Raw genomic sequence first — 20,350 nt, forward strand, 5'->3', positions numbered from 1 at the left:
CTGACTGTACTCAAGGGAGGTGAGCACTGCCTGTGGGTAAGTGCCTGTGTGCTCACCTGCAATGCTCTCAGCAGCTGGTTGCAGCGCTCGATGCGGGCGATATCAAAAAGGAGATTGATGGCCCGGGATGTGATTTCGGGCCGGTGTTCAGTGTATGCCTCGATAGCATTCAGCACCTGCTCTTCATTCTTGTCCCCACTCACCTGGCAGCAAGGAAAGAAAAAAATCATGTCCAGAGAGGAAGAGACCAGCAAGGGAGGGGGTCGTTCAAGAGAGAGGCCAGCAAGAGAATGGGGGATCCGCAGTGAGAGGAGTCTGTAGGTGGCAGCTCAAATGGTGCATGCACTCTCTCAGCCCTTTTCTATACAGCTAGCAGGATTCATTCTGATGAGGCCCAAGATATCAGCACACAGGCTGAGTTACCTCTCAGCCCAACCTTGCAGGAAGTGGTTCCTGCAGGGCAGGGTGGTATCTCTTTGCAGAGTTATGTATGGCTACTTCTTCTTAAGCCTCAGACACCCGTTGTCGAGTGCCCTTTGTGCTACAAGCAGGGTTGGGAATGGACAGGGTGCATGTGTGTCTTTACCAGGCTCCTTTCTAAACGGCTGTTTTTAGCCCTCACAAACATTACATGGGGCACGGACCTTGCACCACTGCAGCATTCTTCCAGCAGGGGGACCCATAGTTCAAAAGGCCATGGATCACTTCCGCAGAGCCTGAGAGCTCTGATATGCTGGCAGACTCTCTAACTTCAGACCCCTTTTGAGAATTTTCCCATTGGCCCTTTACCTTGTAGGCTGGAATATGCGTCAGACGGCAAAGAGAGGTCTCAAAGAGGCCCAGGAACTGAAGCGGTCGTTTCAGATCCCTGAAGGGGGCAATGCTGCTCTTTGATGGCTCAATGCTGGGAAAAGAAGAGATCGTCCATGTCTGAGCTCTGCTTATTCAGCTCCCTCCAGCACAAAGATAGTTACAGAGCTCCCTGCCTGCTTTGATTACACTTCACAACAAGCCAGAGTAACTGGGTCTAAATTCAGTCATATCCCATCAAAATCCTGGTTAGGGTTTCTTAAAGACAATCGCATCTTTAAAGGCAGTCACATCATACTCCTCGATGGGACCTTTCATCACAGATGATCCCTACTGGTCTGCACAAGAAGTGAATGTGTCCAACAGAAACGACGGTAGGAATTCAGGCAGGGAGACTATAGTTACCCAAGTTCGGCTAGGACAGCAGGGGTACAACTGATTGTTATAAAAAGGGCCATGGGATTTCTAATGATCATAAATAATCAGGAACCTGATTTTATGTCTCCTCTGAAGGATTGCCATCAGCTCAAAACCCCTCTCATTACAGTGAAGCACTGGGTCGGAATTGACTCAGAACACTATCAGCAGTGATTGCTGCATCACCGCCGTATTCCTTGAAGATCTACAGCCAACGTTCTCCACAAATTCTGTAAAGAAGCCAGTGCTGCGCACAGCAGTTTTGCTTTCACACTGTAACAGCTCAGAATATGGGAGGGCAAAATTCCTGGCTAATTTGGAGCGAGAGATAAGAGTGCTCCCTGTAGATGCTGGTTGGGATTTTCAAAGGGGCCTAAGGAAGTTAGGCTCTCATTGGGGGTGGTATTGACAAATCTCAATATTAGCATTGTAAATTCGAGCTCCTTAAAATACCTGCAGTTATTTCAACTGCAGAAGTAATTCTTTGCTAACACTTCTAAAAACTGTTGTGTAGTGAAGCTGATGCAGGAAGGCTGCTGTGCTCCTCCCCAGAACTCACTGCATTTCAGTGGTGGACAAGAGTTATTTGAGTACAGTTTGTGGAGGGCTTTGTGGTCTTTTTGGAGGGAAGTGGATGATATATAAACTATTTTTACAGCTATCAGTATGTGGGTAATGTATAAGGAAAAGGACAGCTGCAAAACCTATGTGGATGTGAATGAAAGCCAGGTAGGGCTAATTAACGACTATTCTGAAGCCCTCATCCATGGTGATCAATCCCACTTGGAGAGAGGCTTTAGAGTCACTAGAAATTGGTGACAAATCTCTTTTTCTTGTTATTATTAATAGTTCTAAAGAATTCTAAAGCCCAAGAGAGAGATTTGTCCTTGCTGCAGCTTTCAAAGAAATTTCCCCTCCCACAGATCCACAGTGACCTCCATCCCTGCCTGGCCTTCTAGCCTTACCTTGTCTGACCCACTTTCTCCTCAATGCTTGAGATGGTGCAGTTCTCCAGCATGGTGTGCCCTGAGATATCTAGTGAGGAGAGGTTTACCAGGTTATCCACAAACAGGCTCAGCACCCGCCGGGTCAGCTTGAATTTGTAATAACTGGACAGGCGGTCTCGGGAAATATCCAAGTGCCTGAAAATGAGAGCAAGCATCTAAGAGTCTGGAGAGCATCATGTGGGGCTTCCCCCATCCTTCCAGGTCAAACCCAGCCCTGCAGAGACCATTCACAAGCAAAACTGCTGATTTTCCAAGATACAGGGATGTGACTCTGTGGAACTAGCAGCAGGATGGAGTCCTGTGTATAACCTAAGTGCACGCAGTACCCTTGGATTATACACTAACAGATCCCTGGTGGGGGCCTGTCCAGAATGGAGTATAAAGAATTACTCAGCTAAATGACCAGAATGGCAACTACTGTAGGCTGAGCAACCTACCTTCCCAGTCTTCATCATAAACAGGCATCTGATCATTTCTCTAACCATGGAACTGGCTACATATCTTCTACCTGGGGATCAAATTGCACCAGAAGATCTTCTCATCCCCAGAAAGGTGTGTTACCTCATCTCCCAAAATGAATGACAGAAGCTCTCTGATTCCTCCCTTTGTCTCTTTCTTTTCCAGATTGGATATTGTTGTAACCATGACACTGTACAGAGATCTTAATAATCTCTATTACACCAGCACCATTGCCCTACAGTTTTAAATGTTTGATGTTATATGAAAAACACAACATAAAATTAAGTTAATAAACCATGTAATAATAGTAATACACTTCATCAGTACAACTGCCTACCCACAGGGGGCATGTTGTGGCTCCAGTACCCCCTACTGGACAGATGGTCAGGTACATTCCTACCAGAATGTGTGAGAGATAGAGAGAAGGACTGGGTTGCACATTAGTGATTAAAGACACATAGGTTGGAATTTTCTAAAGGGCGTATGTGACTTAGGAGCCTAAGTCCCATTTTTAAAGTGACTTGGGCACTTAAGAGTTGAAGTCAACAAAAAAATTAGCAGGACTTAGGAGCTTACATCATTTTAAAAATGGGACTTAGCTCCTAAGTCACTTGGATGCTTTTGAAAATTTTACCTCTGGTGCTTTTCTGACACGTCTAACGTGTATGAACATGGTGCCCCCTAGTAACCACAGCCTACAGAGACTATAAGTGATAAGACTGGTGGACAGGCTCCTTTAATTTGAATGGTAAAGCCCTGTGGTTTTGGACCAGAAAGTCCTGCATTCTATTCCTGGTATCAAATGTGCAGTTTCGCTGGTGACTGTGGTGCTCGCTGTTTGCAGCTATGGAGTCATGTGACAGCACTAATTCTCACTGGTAGGCCAGGGGTGCCTATTTGCTTTGGATGACATTGTTTCCTGGATCATCCTCTTTCCCTAACTCTGCGCTCAGAGCAGTAAGATCTGCAGCTTATTTCACATTCAATGGACTTTGGTGGTGCTCAGTGATCAGATGATTCAAGCCAACCACTGATTGCTAAATTTTTCTCTTATCTGTGAGTCAGGCTTAAACACTGGACTTCCTCATTCGATAAGCAACTTGTGGGAGTCAGTTTTGGTTTCACACTGCAATTATTGCTGTGATACCAGCATCCAAGTGTGCCCACAGACCGGGAGTAATTTTGACTGAGGATCAGGTATAAACATAGGGAGCCCCCTCTGAGTGCTTGATCTTGCTGTCCTCATGCAGGAAAAACCTCAACGGCCTTCAGCAAGGGCTTTGGGATGTAAAGGAAGTGAATGATCAAGTGCCTTTGAGGGAAAGCTCAGTTCCTCCACCACCACAAACCTAAGATCTGGGATGGGGAAAATGCTCTCAGAAAATCACCATAGGGGCTCAATCCTGAGCAGCTCTGAGCACCTGCAACTCTCAATGAAGAAAGAACAAGTGAGGAGGGAGGCATCTGCTGACCTGAGCTTGCGGAGCTGTGAGATCACTTGGATGTGCTCCTCTGAAAGGTCCATGTTGTAAAGCACTAAGGAAACCAGACTGTCCTTCCACTGGGTCAGAAATGCCACATCATTGAGCTGGATCCCAGAGAGATCCAGGGCAGTGAGGGAGGCCAAAGGTCGAAGCAATGTCTCCACGTTCACCCCCTCGGTCATACGGCCCAGGTTCAGGAAGCGCAGGCGGCTGAAGCCCTCGAAGGTAAAGTCCTTGACCAAGACTTGGCGAGTGGGGTTCACCAGGCAGTCGTCTTCACAGCCTCCTGGGTTCTCTTCCTCGTAGAAGAGATTACTGCAGCCAAAGAGGCTAAGAGAAACTAGAGTGTGGCTGAAGCTCAGTAGGGTCTGCAGGCTCTTGGCTGTCAGCTTCTCACAGTTAATCAGGGACAGCTCAACAAGGTCCTGGAAGCAGGAAGCCAAAATGTTAGAATTACTTCACTGTCAGTGTTCCTACACCAGTCCCTACAGCAACTCTTGCTGGGAAAGGCTGGGTCTGGAGTACTCAGCTCTCACACAGCCAGCGTTTCCACACTGTTCCCTACAGTGGCTCCTGCTGGGAGCAACTAGGAGTAGGACTAGAGTCCTCTGAGCTCCCACACAGCCAGTGCTCCCACTCCATTCCCTATAGCAACTCCTGCTGTGAAAGGCTGGGGATGAAGAAGCCTCAATTTCTCCCACAGCTAGGATTCTGATAAAGCAGGTAATAAGTACCAGTAATCTATGGTTCTCCCTGAGCATTGTGAGTGGTCCCTGCTGTGGGTTGCTGCAGAGTGACAGCTAGGAAGACATAGATGCAATACCACCTGCTTTCTGATGGCTTCCAGGTCCTGGTCCTGTACTACGTCCTCCCGCAAATGGATTCTTGCTAGCCTGGTGCTCCGAGGATCTGAGAACAGGGTGAAGAAGCTCTCATGGGGTTCAAAGATGCTGTCTGCATTCACCAGCTCCACATACCTACATGAGAGGTAACAGGGTTAGCTCATCAGTGGGGTTGATATGCGCACACCTGGTAGGATTTTCATCACAGCTATAGCCACAAGAAAACATGTGTGTGTGAGAGACTCTCCCTCTGATCTCCTGGGATAGCCCATGGGTGGCCTGTCCAGGGAATGCCACCTGACACCACGGGCATTCCCTGGACAAAGCTGGGATGCTGTTGGAATCTGCTGACTTTAAAGGCACTCTATACTGTAATGCAGCATAGTGGTGCTTAAAGCCAATGGAGAATCAAGTCCCAGGTCTAATACCTCACTAATATAACAATCACACTTGCATCTCCACATTTTCTTTCCTACTGTTGTTACAAGTAACACCCAAGATTCTTGGAACTGAAAGAGATCCAAGAAAATAAGTATTTTTCTTTATTTTCCACCCTGGGGTTTGAATTTTTCCATTTAAAAAACAATGTTTCCCCTTTCCCCCCCACTACTTTTTCTAAGCTATGAAATCTTTCTGAGTTTGTTGGAGCTCTCCCTGGAGGACCAGAAAATGGGATAGACCAGGACCCCATTGTGGTGGGTGCTGTATAAACATAGATCTCTTTCCCCCATCAGCTTTCCCAGACATGGTGCCTGTAAGGGCACATCCCTATTTGTTTTCCAGTCAATCATAGAGCTTTCCAGGAAAAACAAGCTAGGCAAAAGCTACATTTCTAATGTAAGAATCAAGCAGAAATAAGTGTAAAGTGTATGCATCTCTCCCCTCGAGTCCTGGCTTCTTCCTCCAGCTTCCATCCCCGATGGACAGCAGCACCCACACAAGCCAATCACGTACTCATTGACGAGCTTGTCACAGATCTCACTCGGCAGGAAGACATCGGGGTGAAGCCGGAGAGTCTCATTGTCCAGTAGGTAGCAGAGGGTCCCCTCCAGGTTGCGGAGGCAATAGTCCGTGCATAATGTCATCAGCGACTCTGGGCTGTCAGATGCCATCTTCAGGGAACAGTGGTGGTGGGCAGGGGGAGCAGGGAACTGTGGCAGAAGGAAGCTTTTCAATTCAAGGGATCCCTGCCCCCCAACCTCAGGAGATTCCCAGCTGGATTTACAGGGACATTAGGACATCTGCAGGCAGACGAAAGACAGACAATCAGATAAAAGAAAAGTACATTGGAAAGTACCCTGAAAATCTGCCAGTGCTTAGGGGGACACTGATGGCTAGGTTCATGGACCAGTCACCTGTTGATGGCAAAGAGGATTGCAGATGTTTGGCCATTTGCAAATAATGCCCTTAACCTCTCTATGCCTCAGTTTCTCCACCAGTAAAATGGGAATACTCCTCCCCAGGCTTCCATGATGCTATAAAGGTTAGTTAGTTAATGGGACCCATGTTCATTAATTAGGTTAAATATTAGAAAAAAGCTTCCAAGCAGTGAGCTGCATCTGTCTGAAGATGAGCCTCTTAGAGGGAAGTGGGGGAAGCCACATTGCTTGAGTCATATAATACTAGACTGAGCAGATCACTAGAAAATATACTCTAGGGCATAATCCAGCATGCAGACTTGATGGGACCTAGCAGCTTGCCCCATCTCTAACATCTAGGATTCTATTTATCTCCATTTCAGTTAAACTGCTTTGCTTTGTACTTAATTTGAACCTTCCCCTGCAGTGCTGAAAGCTCCAAACCCACAGCATTATACCAGCACCTCAGAAGCAGGATATGAAACTGAGTAGAGACCAAACTGATTGGTCTACTTTTATTTTCCAAGCTGAGTGAAATGCAAAGTGTACATAGGAAAGAAAGATCAATCTGTATAACTTCCCTCCATTTTATTTCTCTGAGGTCTTGTCAGTAACAAAAGCCACATTCCTGCAATTCTTCCCTTATGGGCAGACTTCTACCTCTGCATAAAGCCCTAATGAAGCCAACTGGGCTCTATGTGACTGAACCCCTGCAAAGTCAATGGGGCTCCATGCCGGCACAGAGATACAGTTACAAGAACAGGGCAGTGACATTATTTTTAATACAATGAAGGGTCTGATCCTGTAGTCACATATACGCATGAATAATATTACTTGTGAGTAGTCCCATGTGTAAGCATTTGCCGGATCAGGTTCTCAGAGGAGCTGGGGCTTTAAAGCTGACCTGTAAAAAGAATTGGGCTGGGGGCTTTGTTTTACTTTACAATGCATAAAGACAGTCAGAAATGTTTGAGGGTTTTTCCTGTTTGTTTTTCACCTGAGAAATATCAGAAATGCAAAGTCTGGTCTTCCCTGCTGTTGCAGGAGAACTTCTTGGGAGTCTCAGAAATGTTTATCACATATTACCTGAAGGAGGCATGTGAGAGATAGCACGAATGAGGGCAAATCTTTAACATAAAACGTATTTTTGCTGAAATTTTCATTAGCTATTGGAGTTAAGTGTTTTAAGCAGCTGTACTAAAAATCCCTTCCCTTCTCCACTGCTCAGCTTTCACTCTCTTGACTCTTGGGATAACCATGACAGACATGATAGACATCTGAATTTCTAGTGTAAAATCAGAGGCACACACAAAACCAAAACTTTTTTTTTAAATAAACACTTTCAAGCCTTCTTTATACATTGTATAGAAGCAAAAACCGGCACTAGAAACCTTGTGTATACATTCAGACAGAAAGTGCATGAGATGGGTGGTTGTTAGATAAGGTGGTACCATACAGAAGTTTTGTTAGCTGTTGCCATCTAAACATCAGAAAGAAGTTTCTTGACAAGTGTTGAACCTAAGGGCAACAACTAAAAAGGCATTTGTGGCATCTTCCCCTTCAAGGGCAGACGTTTCATCTGCACCCTGTCTTAACAGTTTCAGATTGCCTATGTTGGTTCAGGCCCATCTGTACACCCCTGAGGATTGTGTCCCAAGCCACCCTCTCCAACTACCTGGCTAGTTGCTTCCTAATAAGGCACAACTCCAGACCACACTCTTGACCCACAGCAGCACCCTGCATCTGGGAGGAAAGGAGAAGGCTCCTCTGTGGTACCCTGTTAATGGTGCCTCATGGACCAGCCAGCAAGGGGTCACCGAGCAGCAGTTAAAACATCTTTCTCTCCCTGCTGCTGCTTCCAGCTTGAGCCAGACCAGGATATCACCCACAGAGTGATAGAAATCTGCTCTCTCTTGAATCCTCTGCTATCTTCTTTTCCATACAGCACAGCATTTGCATCATGTTTAGTGTCTCATGTGGGTTTTTATAGAGGTCCTTGCACTGCTTTCTTGTATGTGCACAATAAACACTGAGGTTACATGCTGCATGCCATCACTGATGTGGGATATTGTACCCCCATCTTCCTTTAACTATAACTCACTCCCCACATGGGAAAAGCAAAGCAATGAAAACCCGAGATGACCACGAGCACCAATAACTTACCTGGGTTGTGGCAGAGACAGAGTTAGGCGCCTGAGACCGCTCTTCTATAGCAGCTTTCATCAAAGGTTCTCAAAGCACTTTATAACCATGAATTAACCACCAGCACCCTGGGAAATAGAACTATTCTCCCATTTCTATAGATAGATGGGAAAACCAAGTCACAGAGAGTTGAAGCAAATTCGCCTGAAGTTATGCACTGAATCTATGGCACAGCTGGGAATAGAACCCATATCTCCTGACTCCCAGGCCTATGCTTCAAACCCAAGGCTATCACCTAGATCCCCCCAAATAATTACTGACAGCTGAAGTGCAGAGTTAGCTGATTCCACTCCCAAAGTACTGTGCAAGTAGTGATCATAGCACCACTGAGGAGTCTGATGGCCATGCTCCTTCTCTCCAGTCCCACCTCTGCTGAGCAGCTGTTACTCTGGAAGGTGTTGCAAAATGTCTTTAACATCCAGTCTTTGCTTTTCATCATGGGATTCCAGAGAGCAGCACACTCAGTGCAGAAGGACAAAACAGCAACATATTGACTCAGTCTCTCTCCCTGTCCCTCCTCTCATGGGGAGTCATTCCTTAAACGGTTCCCAGGCTATTTTCTTCATCATCACCATGTTATAACTAACTCCAGTAGCATTGTGACAGGTTTCAAAGGAGTAGCCATGTTAGTCTGTATTAGTAAAAACAACGAGGAGTCCTTGTAGCACCTCAGAGACTAACAAATTTATTTGGCATAAGCTTTCGTGGGCTATAACCCACTTTGTTATATCACACGAAAGCTTATGTCCAAATAAATTTGTTAGTCTCTAAGGTGCCACAAGGACTCCTCGTTGTTTTAACTCCAATTGGTTAACACAGGATTCTCCACTGTAGCCACTGCCCCACAGGAAGGCACCAGTCAGATCAGGCAGGTAGATCAATCAGGAACCAGCCCCGTCCCCTCAGAAGCTCCAGTCAGTTAGTCTGCTGCTTTGACCATGACTTCAGGGATGAGGTAACCACTCAGATTCAGGAACTGAATGGTCCCCATGGGAGACAGGAGCACAGCTGTGGCTTAGCTTTCCTATCAGCCCAGGCTCCAGCCTTCTGATCCCTCCCTTTGCTTCAGGACAGATTTCTGTACAACCTAGGTGGCAGCAGGAGTTTCAAATCAAAACTCCGTTCTTCTTTCTGTGTCTCATTAATTCTCCTTTAGAGAATGCGCTTCAGTGCCAGGAACAAGAGCCAAACAAGTAATTAACCCAACACGGAAAATAACGACTCAAGAAAAAAGGCAGAGATCAGCAGAACTGCTCTTTGTTTCGGAACAGCCGTCCACCTAGTCTAGCCCTAGTTTCCACAGTAGCCTCTTTGAATCAAATCTGGGCCTGGTGTAAGTGGGTGCAACTCCACTGACTTCAGCAAGAGCAGAAACTATGGCTGAATTTGGCTGCTGTATTCTGGATCTGCATGTACCTGATTCTCAGCATCAGAGGATATGAAGTGGTTTGTGTCTTCTCCTTTCCATGAACATCCCTGGAAATAAAATATCCAGGCAATGGGCAGAATCCCCTCCCCAAATTTCAAACGCAAAACTCTCATCTTAATCTACTACATTCTGACATAAAACCCATTTAATAAACTATCCGGTGGAGAAGCAGGTTGGGGTCTCTGCTACCTTGTGCCCAAGGTACAGAGAGGTTTCAGAACGAGAACAGTTACAAATGGGCTTTACAGAAAGAAAATTAAACCCAGCAATCAACAAAAATCTTTTATAGGATCTGGTTAATTCAGACGATGGTAATGGGAGATGCAGCCTTTCACTTCTAGTGATGGTCTTGCAGGTCACACAATTCTATTCTGGGCCATGTTGGTAGCAACTGAATGTCATTACCTCCCAGTGGCTGCTTGATGGCTCCAATACGCTGGTGATGGGTGCAGTATAAGGAGCTAAAGGGATGTGAAATGAGTTGGTGGGTCTCAGTCCAGTTCGCAGAGGACACAGACTGTGTCTTTCTATACGTTTGTATATCGTCTAGTGCAATAGGGTCCCAAATCTGATTAGCACCGTTGGATGCTACTGCAATGTAATTCAGATGACTCTGATATTTCATAGAACTGGGGCGCAGAAATGATCTGTGCTTTAATCCCTTAGCTTCCAAGAACCACCACTGTTACCATATGCAAAAGGCACCCCACTCTAATCTAGGGGATAGGGATTAAACTGTCACAGTAAAGCATCACTACAGAAGAGCACTCACCATTATGTGTATTAGAGTAGTGCCCAGAAGCTTCAGCTGAGATTTGGGCCCCATTGTGCTGGACACTGTACAAACACAAAAATAGAAGATCCTGCCCTGAAGTTCCTAACTAGGAGCACAAGGGGACAGGGAGCAGGGAAATAAGGGGATCTCTGATGGGAACACAATGTTGCATGCTTTTACTAGGTATAGGCGCCATATTTATAAGCGAACTAGAGATACTGCCTAGCCATTATCATAAGGTGTGGGCTCTTCTAGACCACTTAGCTGGCTGGCTGGTTGTTTACCTGGCTACCAGATTGTCACCCATGGTTTTCAAAGTGGGCAATGAACTGCCTGGTATGTGTCAAGGGTCAGGGATGTGTGTGAGGAAGGTGTGCAGAGGATCCAAACAGTGAGGCACTCAGTGACCAAGAGACCACTATAACCCAACTGCACAAGTCGAGTACTGATTTCCCACCCTGGCAGATCCCCTTCCATCTTGGAAGAGGGTTGATCCAAGAGGACAGAGTTATTTAAAACAAGCTTGTTAACCAATGTGTGCCCCATGCTGGCTAGAGCCATCAGCCCCATCCAAGGCAGCTGGGGAGTAGTACACCACCCTCTTAGCATTCATCAAAATGAAGGAAACTATGAGACACAGCATTCCTCCACCCCCAGCCTCCCAGATCCAAACAGCCGCTTCTGTGGGTGCTGCTCCTCTATGAGATACATCTGCATTTTTAAGACATTCCCAGCTTCACCCACATGTGAGGCCTGGTGCTGCTGTTCTCACACTTAGGAATGCCTGTGTTAGAATTTGTATCTTGGACTTCAGATCAATCCCCTCTTCTATTACAGGCTCTCTTCAGCCTGGTACTTGAGGCTAGGCCAGATTCATTGTGGCTCAGTGCCAAGGTGCATAACCTTCATATTTGCTGCTACAAAGATGATTGGCAAGGCTTTCAGCATCATGAGTTTGCCCACAAAGAGGGCATAACAAATATTAGCATGAACAGATCACAAGGGATTATTTAAAATAACAGATTGAATGTAAATCCAGATCTCAGCATAGGTTACATTCTGAAGAAAAACTGCATGGCTCATTTATATTGCATTTACACAGCACTTCACAGTTCCAAAGCACTTAACAAATACTAACTGATCATCCCAACTGATGCAGGAGATATCATCCCTATTTTACAGGTAGGGGAAATGAGGCACAGAGCAGTTAAAATATTCATAGTGTGCTGAGAATTTAGGAATTCTTTGGTGCTCATCCTTTGCTCAGACCACACCAAACATTATAAATCAGATAGATTATAAACAGGGAACAGGTTGCCATTTGTATATGACTATGGCGCAGATACTCCTTTTTAAGTTAAAATACAGTACAAGATTGTTGGTGCTGTTCGCAAAGGTCACCCACCCAGTAAAACATCTCCAGAAAAGCCTGTTATGATTCGCATTAACACCATGCATCACCAGATCGCAATGGCCTCCAAAGATATTTTGAGCTGTTTCACCAGCCTGCAGAATGGTCCCTGTCAAAATCAGGTTTTTCTGTCCCTTGAAGGAAGGGACAGACAGGGTGAAACTCCCTTCTGCGATACTACCTACATCTGCCTCTCCAGAAGAGCTGCTGTGCCTGTTTCCAATCTGTTTTAAAGGTCACCCCATAAAACAGCTTCATGAGAGCTGCCACCCTTTTACAGGATCTCTCCTGCAGGACATTGTATTCCAACATTGTCATGAATGAGTCATGATACATTTGCACAAGTGCCCAAAGACATTTTGGGGCTGCTTTAATGGCATTCAAGACGTGCAGAGGTCCCACGGAAATTGGCTCTATAGCTTAGGTGCAGCTCATGGATCCTCCTCTGTCATGTGTCAAGCCCGGGAAAGGAGGAGGGTCTTTGCTCGCTCCCTTCCAGTGGGCACGGGTCCGGCTGGGTATCCCTGGTAACGGGGGGACGGTTACCCCTCTCTTAGGGGGTCACCCAGAGTGGGGAATCACGTCTCCCGAGGGTGGATCCAGAGGATACAATGCTCCCTCCCATGCCCCCCCTCCCCGGTGGGTGGATGGTCAAGTATCCTCCCCGGGGCAGTGGTGGGTGTGACAGGTCCCGTCCCTCACCCCGCGCAGTGGGTGGATCCTGGGTCTCTGACCCGCGGCAGCCGGGGGATTGGGTCCCCGCAGTGAGCGGATCCGGGATCGGGTCCCCCCCGGGCGCCGGTACCACGAGCCAGCCCCGCATGCTCTTATCTCCGATCTCCCCGGCACCCACCTGGCCCGAGGCCCCTGCCCGGCTCCCTGGGTAGAGGGGATCCAGGTTCGTTCCGGTTCCGGTCCCCGGGGGCGGGGGTCTGTGTGTCCGCCTCAGGGTCCGCTCCCGCCCCCCCCCCGCAGCAGCCTCCGCTGTCAACAAATCTACCCGTCACTTCCGCCAGCCGGGGCCCGGAGCCCGAGACTGCCTTTCCCGGGAAACAGAATCCCCAGGCAGAACGTTCCGCTGCCTGGGCAGAGGCCAGAATTCCCCCATCCCACCCCACCCCACCTTTCGCCCTAACTCCGGGGAGCTGAAGGGTTCCAGACGGACCGGAAGGGTGACACCTCCCTCTGCGCCTTATCCCCTGGGAACCTGGGAAATCCCATCGCATTGCAGCCTTCCCTCAACGCCACAAGGTGACATCACATATTGAGAGTTTCCTTGTGCAGCACGGTGACATCATGGCACAGTGAGATGACATCACAGCCTGATGGTGTCCCAGCATGGTGAGATGACATCACACTGTGATGGTGGCCTGGCGTGGAGACATACTAATACCTAGCTCTTACTTACATCCAGTTTTTTATCAGGAGATCACAAAATGCATTCTAAAGGAGGATAATATTATTGCCATTTTACAGATGGGGAAACTGAGACACAGATGGGGGAGCGATTGTCCAAGGTCATCCAGCAGGTCAGTGGCAGAGCAAGAAATAGAACCCATAGCTCCTGAAACTCAGTCCATTGTCCTGCCAGCTAGGCCACATTGCATTTTAGCATGATGGGTGGGAGAGATAGCTCAGTGGTTTGAGCATTAGCCTGCTAAACCTAGGGTTTTGTGTTCAGTCCTTGAGAGGGTGATTTAGGGATCTGGGGCAAAAATTGGAGATTGGCCCTGCTTTAAGCAGGGGGTTGGACTAGATGACCTCCTGAGGTCCCTTCCAACCCTGATGTTCTATGATAATATGATTGCATTGTGGAAGTATGTCAGAAATACAGGATGTTGGGATGATGTTGTATTACATTGTATCTTACCACAATGCTGTAGCATTGTGCCACATTGATTTTTATTGCAGTGTAATGACACTCTATAGCAGTGTGTATGGTAACACCCATTGTTTCATGTTCTCTATGTATATAAATCTCCCCACTGTATTTTCCACTGAATGCATCGATGAAGTGAGCTGTAGCTCACGAAAGCTTATGCTCAAATAAATTTGTTAGTCTCTAAGGTGCCACAAGTACTCCTTTTCTTTTTGCGAATACAGGCTAACACGGCTGCTACTCTGAAACCATTCTATAGCATGTTAACTAGGGCTGTCAAGCAATTAAAACAATCACCCGATTAAAAAAATTAATTGCAATTAATCGCGCTGTTAAACACCAGTAGAATACCATTTATTTTAAATACTTTTCGATGTTTACTACATTTTCAAATATATTAATTTCAATTACAACAGAGAATACAAAAGTGTACAGTGCTCACTTTATATTTATTTTTGATTACAAATATTTGCACTGTAAAAAATGTATTTTTCAATTCACCTCATACAAGTACGGTAGTGCAATCTCTTTATCACGAAAGTTGAACTTACAAAAGTATAATTATGTAAAAAAAACTGCATTCAAAAATAAAACAATGTAAAACTTTAGAGCCTACAAGTCCACCCAGTCCTACTTCTTGGTCAGCCAATCACTCAGAAAAACAAGGTTGGTTACAATTTTCAGGAGATAATGCTGCCTACTTCTTATTTACAATATCACCTGAAAGTGAGAATGGGCATTTGCATGGCACTGTTGTAGCTGACATTGCAAGATATTTACGTGCCAGATGTGCTAAAGATTCGTATGTCCCTTCATGCTTCAACCACCATTCCAGAGGACATGCTTCCATGCTGATAGGTTCTGCTTGGTTACGATCCAAAGCAGTACAGACTGATGCATGTTCATTTTCATCATCTGAGTCAGATACCACCAGCAGAAGGTTGATTTTCTTTTTTGGTGGTTTGGGTTCTGTAGTTTCCCCATTGGAGTGTTGCTCTTTTAAGACTTTTAAAAGCATGGTCTACACCTTGTCCCTCTCAGATTTTGGACGGCACTTCAGATTCTTAAATCTTGGGTCGAATGCTGTAGCTATTTTTAGAAATCTCACATTGGTACCTTCTTTGCGTTTTGTCAAATCTGCTGTGAAAGTGTTCTTAAAATGAACATGTGCTGGGTCATCATCCGAGACTTCTATAACATGAAATATATGCAGAATGCGGGTAAAACAGAGCAGGAGACATACAATTCTCCCCCACCTAAGGAGTACAGTTAAAAAAATAATGTGTCAATTAAATTTGTAACGAGCATCATCAGCATGGAAGCATGTCCTCTGGAATGGTGGCCGAAACATGAAGGGGCATACAAATGTTTAGCATATCTGGCATGTAAATACCTTGCAACAACAGCTACAAAAGTACCATGTGAATGCCTGTTCTCACTTTCAGGTGACCTTGTAAATAAGAAGCAGGCAGCAGTATCTCCTGTCAATGTAAACAAACTTGTTTGTCTTAGCGATTGGCAGAATAAGAAGTAGGACTGAGTGGACTTGTAGGCTCTAAAGTTTTACACTGTTTTGTTTTTGAGTGCAGTTATATAACCCCCACAAAAAATCTGCATTTGTAAGTTACACTTTCGCAATAAAGAGATTGCACTTCAGTACTTGTATGAGGTGAATTGAAAAATACCGTTTCTTTTGTTTATCATTTTTGTAATAAAAAAAAATATAAAGTGAGCACTGTGCACTTTGTATTCTATGTTGTAATTGAAATCAATATTGAAAATTTAGAAAAACAGCCAAAATATGTAATAAATTTAAATTGGTATTCTATTGTTATAAGTGCGATTAATCATGATTAATTTTTTAATCACAATTAGTTGTTTGAGTTAATCACGTGAGTTAACTGCGATTAATTGACAGCCCTAATGCTAACATTGCATTTTACCACATGATGATGTTGCATTTCACCACAGTGACTTGTGTTGCGGTATGATGACATGCTGTGACCTGATGTTATTATATTTCTATATCATGATATTGAGTTGCATCGTGATTATGATGGTTTACTTTGCACCATAATGAGGTGGTGTGATGTGAAGATATTGCATTGGAGCATGATGATGTAGCTGAGGCCTGGCCTGACATGAGTAATTACCACATGGATGTTGTGATGCAGTGTAATAAACCTTAAAATACACGTTACTTCCAGCTGTGATGACACTTTGGTGCACATTGCTGCATGACACAGTTACATTTTGACATGTTTGCTTCCGAGTGAGGGATAATGTTTCTGCCAAGTATGACAATACCGAGTCATAATATCATCCTGTAGCACTGTGTCTTGTTGACTGACTGTCTCAACATGCCAAATTGATTCACCCTTAGCACAACAGTGCAAGGGATGGAATCTAACACCCCAGCTTTTGAGAAGTGCCTCAGGATCCTCAACATGCACAGCAAGCAAGACCTTAGCTTTTAAATTCATGGTCAAAAGACTTCCACAGAATAAACTTCCTGGAATGCATTTTCAAATACCTCTAATTTAATTATATTTTGTTCACGAAGAGCAATGGATTTCTCATTATCATCTTCATTGTGTTCCTTCAGTGAATGTGAACATGAGTTCATACTGCCACAGCAACACTTCACCAACAACTTCAGCTGCTATATGGCTTGGAGCAAAATAGGAAATGATCCTTTCCTTAGGAATCTTTCTGGATGAAAAGTGCCATGTAAATCAAATTTTGTACTGAAATCCTTCACTATTGGAAAAATAAATATATATTTATATGTTAAATGTGATATATACCCACAGATGATGTCAGAGGATTCTTTGAGCCAAGAAATGAGTGAGTTCTGGCTGCTCAGACTAGAGATGACAGCTGAATTTAAGAAAGGAACCAAAAAGCTCCTGGATTATTAAAGGAGGAAAAATCTGGGAGAATACAGTGAAAAAAATGACCTTACAGAATGCAGAGTGCCATGCAGTCCCAGCTGAACTGAATTATTTCACACCCTCGTGGAAATTCTAGTAGACTCCATTCTGATCCTTCAGTGAGTCTCTTGGTTTCGTTTGAGGGTCTAATAAGCTCATAATGTAGTAGGCTCCATTGTTGATCTCTGAGCTGAAGCCCCCCTATTTACCAGCTGTGTTAACCCGACAGGCCCAACAGTGTTTGGCACCTACAGGCCCTTTTCCTCCAGCCTGTGACAGAAGCTGATTAAAGTGATCCACACACAGATTCTTCAAAACTTTAATTTTTCCTAGCAAAAATTGGTAAGCCCAATTAGCTCCATGTGTGGTTTGGGAGAAGCTGCAGTATGCTCTCTGTCTCTCTCTCTGACACAGAGACTCATTTCCACTCTAGCTGCTGCTAACAACTCAATCAACCCCCTTTCCTCTTCTAAGCCTGAGTCCTTTAACTGTTTAGCATCCCTTTTTATCCTAGACTTTGGTCTAGAAAGAAAAGGAGGACTTGTGGCACCTTAGAGACTAATACATTTATTTGAGCATAAGCTTTCATGAGCTACAGCTCACTTCATCGGATGCATGCAGTGGAAAATACAGTGGGGAGATTTTATATATACAGAGAACATGAAACAATGGGTGTTACCATACACACTGTAACAAGAGTGATCAGGTAAGGTGAGCTATTACCAGCCGGAAAGCAGAGGGGATGGTGGCGGGGGGGAAAGGGGGACCTTTTGTAGTGATAATCAAGGTGGGCCATTTTCAGCAGTTGACAAGAATGTGTGAGGAACAGTAGAAAGAGTAAACCTTGCTAGTTTGATGGAGCCAGGAAGTGGGCATCCTCAATTAATAGCCCCCCTTGTTTTCTTAAGGAGCCTTATTTCTGTAATTGTTTCTCCCACTTTCTTCTCCCCTAACAGCCTCCTTTGATTTAACTTTAAGCACTCAGACAGGATAATATCAAACAGGTAAACGGAGGTGTATATATTTATAAAAAAACAATACACCGAACTCCCTCATTCTTCACAGGCCCCAATCCCACGCAGGGCCTGGAGGCTCTACCGTAATACAAATCACAATAGTAGTCCTGTCATGACAGCCCACAAGCCAGGTTTGAATTCAGACGGGACCAGGGAAAATGTGTTCCCATCCTCTTTCTGACAACATTTAAATGAATTAGTTCAATAGCTAGCGGGAGAGGATTCACAAGGAAAGCCAGTTCTCTTGCTAGCCAAGTCCTGTGGACAAGCTGGGCACTGTGGCTGTACCCAAGGTGATTAACTCCCCCTGCCTCAGGCTGCAAGTCTGTAATTCACGTGACTTCTTCCCTTTCAGGCTGGTCCATGCTGCTGCATCTAAAACACTCCCCTCCATTACAGGGTCCAAGGTAGCAGAGTCTAGCCCCGCAGGGAGGGAGCCAGGGCCCGGCGGGCGAGGGCTCTGGCTGCGGGGCCAGGCAGAGGAGGGGCGGGGCCAGGCAGGGGGCGGGGCCTCTCACCCAGGCCCGGGGCGGCTCTTTCCGCAGGGCCCCGCCCCCTCCCCGCCTCTCCTTCCCGCCGCCTGGGGCTAGGTTTCCAGCCGGACCGTTTATTCGGGGCGCGCGGCCGCCGCCGGGGGGGACCGGGAAGTCACCATGTCGAGTCTGCACAAGAGCAGGTGGGGGGGGCCTGGGCCCGCCTTTCCCCGTCCCCGCGTCGGGCCGCTGCCCGCCAGGGCCTGAGGAACCCGGGGGGAGGGCGGGTCCGGCCCCGAAAGCGGCCCCCTCCCGCCGCGCCCCTCCTTTCTCTGGATGCTGGTCCCCCCCCCCGGCCCGCCCCTTCCCCGGAGCGAGGGGGCGCCCCCATAACCGAGCCCTGGGGCAGGTGTGTTCTGGTCCCCACCCTCCTGCGGGGGCGGGGCTGGCCCAGCTAGGAGGAGGAGGAGGGGGAGGCGGCTGTGGGTAAGACCCCCCCCTTCCCCTATCTCCGAGGGGGTCTCTGCTTGTGGTTGGCGGCTTTCAGCAGGGTGTGGGCTGAGGAGTGAGATGCTGGGGTGGCTTCTCGGCGGGGGGGCGCTTCAGAAACGTTGGGATGTGTATGGGTCAAAGTGGTGTCAGCAGATAGGTCTGTTCTATGCGATTCTGTTCTGCAGAGTCGGGGTGGGGGAAATGGGGCATACTGACCTATGAAAAGTTGGGGTGCTCCATAGCAAATGATGCTCTTGCATAGGGCAAAAAACCTGAGCCAGAGCACAGCGTTACAGCCCATTTGTGATGCGTGGCCTTGTGTTTAACGGAGCTACAGGCTTTCTTCCCTTTGGGTGCAGCTTCACTAATGCAGCATTGTGGAAGTGCTGGCACCAAAAATTAGGGGGCTTTGAGGATTATTCAAAGGTTCCCTAAAGCTGTAGTGTTCCAGCCTTTCAGTATGGGTGTAAGATGGGAAACTTCAGTATCTAGGAGAGTCTGAGGTAGGCGCTATTACATATGGCTGTTTGCTTTTGCAGTCTGCCTCACTTATTGTACTTGCAACTGAAAAGCAGCTGTGATTAAAAAGTCCTTATCAGAACAAAAGCAAATCATGTTTTTGTAACTGTTTACAATGTATGTTTTGTGGTGTAAGTGCCCTTGAAATAAGTAATCTTGAGTGCAAGCCAGGGATAAGATTGATTCAGTGAGAGAGAGCAAGTGCAAGCCAGGGATGAGATTCTCTCAGTGAGAGACATCACAAGCCTAAACTCAAGAGAACTATACAGATTTTTAACAGTAACTGCCTATTCTGAGTGTCTAGGCAAGTCCTCAGTGTATATATCTGTTATGTCTAGCTGTAACGGCCAATGGGGACAACGTGGCTGGAGCTTTGATGCCTGGCTGGCAGAGGTATTTGTGCTGTGATCATTTCAGGAAAGCAAGATGTAATATAACTCTGATACCTTCACCTAATCACCTGACTCACCCTTGAAAGTCTGTCACCTTTATATAATTTGTGTGTGTGGCCACGCTTCTTTTGTAGGATTGCAGAATTTCAGGATGTCCTTGGGGAACCCAAGATCGTTCTGCAGAAGCTCTGTGAGCTCTGCTTTAGTGGTAAGTGACTTGTGCAAAACTTCGTTTCGTGGGCAACCACAAAGCTTCTACAGCAAGAATGTTCAATCCAGGCCTATATTGACAGTTCAGTAACAGACTTGGCTGTTGCACCTATTTTGCTATAATAGGATTGAGCGAGTTGTAGATACAGTTCAAGATGGAACACTGAGTGATGGGGCCTGTAGTCTCTAGGCCTTGCATTGTGGGTTGTATTTTAGCCACACTTGGTCTGAAGGTCTACAAT

General features: G+C 46.2%; 2 protein-coding genes across 13 annotated transcripts in view; one reads left to right on the forward strand and one right to left on the reverse strand.

Moving 5' to 3' along the window:
- The window catches only part of ZER1 (zyg-11 related cell cycle regulator), a 27,702-nt gene extending 14,407 nt beyond the window's left edge, over positions 1 to 13,295 (reverse strand). The window contains exons 1-10 of one of the 5 annotated variants that reach the window (XM_037879356.2): positions 13,048 to 13,187; positions 10,781 to 10,845; positions 9,996 to 10,055; positions 8,541 to 8,674; positions 5,974 to 6,260; positions 5,004 to 5,154; positions 4,166 to 4,602; positions 2,193 to 2,369; positions 790 to 904; positions 57 to 203 (exon numbers count right to left, since the gene is read on the reverse strand). In XM_037879356.2, coding sequence (XP_037735284.1) covers positions 57 to 203; positions 790 to 904; positions 2,193 to 2,369; positions 4,166 to 4,602; positions 5,004 to 5,154; positions 5,974 to 6,131 — 1,185 coding nt within the window. In that variant the 5' untranslated portion in view covers positions 6,132 to 6,260; positions 8,541 to 8,674; positions 9,996 to 10,055; positions 10,781 to 10,845; positions 13,048 to 13,187. Of the gene's footprint in view, positions 1 to 56; positions 204 to 789; positions 905 to 2,192; positions 2,370 to 4,165; positions 4,603 to 5,003; positions 5,155 to 5,973; positions 6,261 to 8,540; positions 8,675 to 9,995; positions 10,056 to 10,780; positions 10,846 to 13,047 lie in introns of all 5 variants that reach the window. The other 4 variants (XM_037879357.2, XM_027819739.3, XM_037879360.2 and 1 more) reach the window with 4 other exon arrangements.
- TBC1D13 (TBC1 domain family member 13) overlaps positions 13,221 to 20,350 on the forward strand; it is a 31,850-nt gene continuing 24,720 nt past the window's right edge. For 2 of the 8 annotated variants that reach the window (XM_043530459.1, XM_043530460.1), the window contains exons 1-2: positions 13,656 to 13,723; positions 20,033 to 20,106. In XM_043530459.1, coding sequence (XP_043386394.1) covers positions 13,671 to 13,723; positions 20,033 to 20,106 — 127 coding nt within the window. In that variant the 5' untranslated portion in view covers positions 13,656 to 13,670. Of the gene's footprint in view, positions 13,724 to 18,588; positions 18,699 to 20,032; positions 20,107 to 20,350 lie in introns of those variants that run through there. The other 6 variants (XM_037879769.2, XM_037879771.2, XM_043530461.1 and 3 more) reach the window with 5 other exon arrangements.

Source organism: Chelonia mydas, chromosome 16 (assembly GCF_015237465.2).
Source record: "Chelonia mydas isolate rCheMyd1 chromosome 16, rCheMyd1.pri.v2, whole genome shotgun sequence".
Classification (NCBI taxonomy): Eukaryota; Metazoa; Chordata; order Testudines; family Cheloniidae; genus Chelonia; species Chelonia mydas.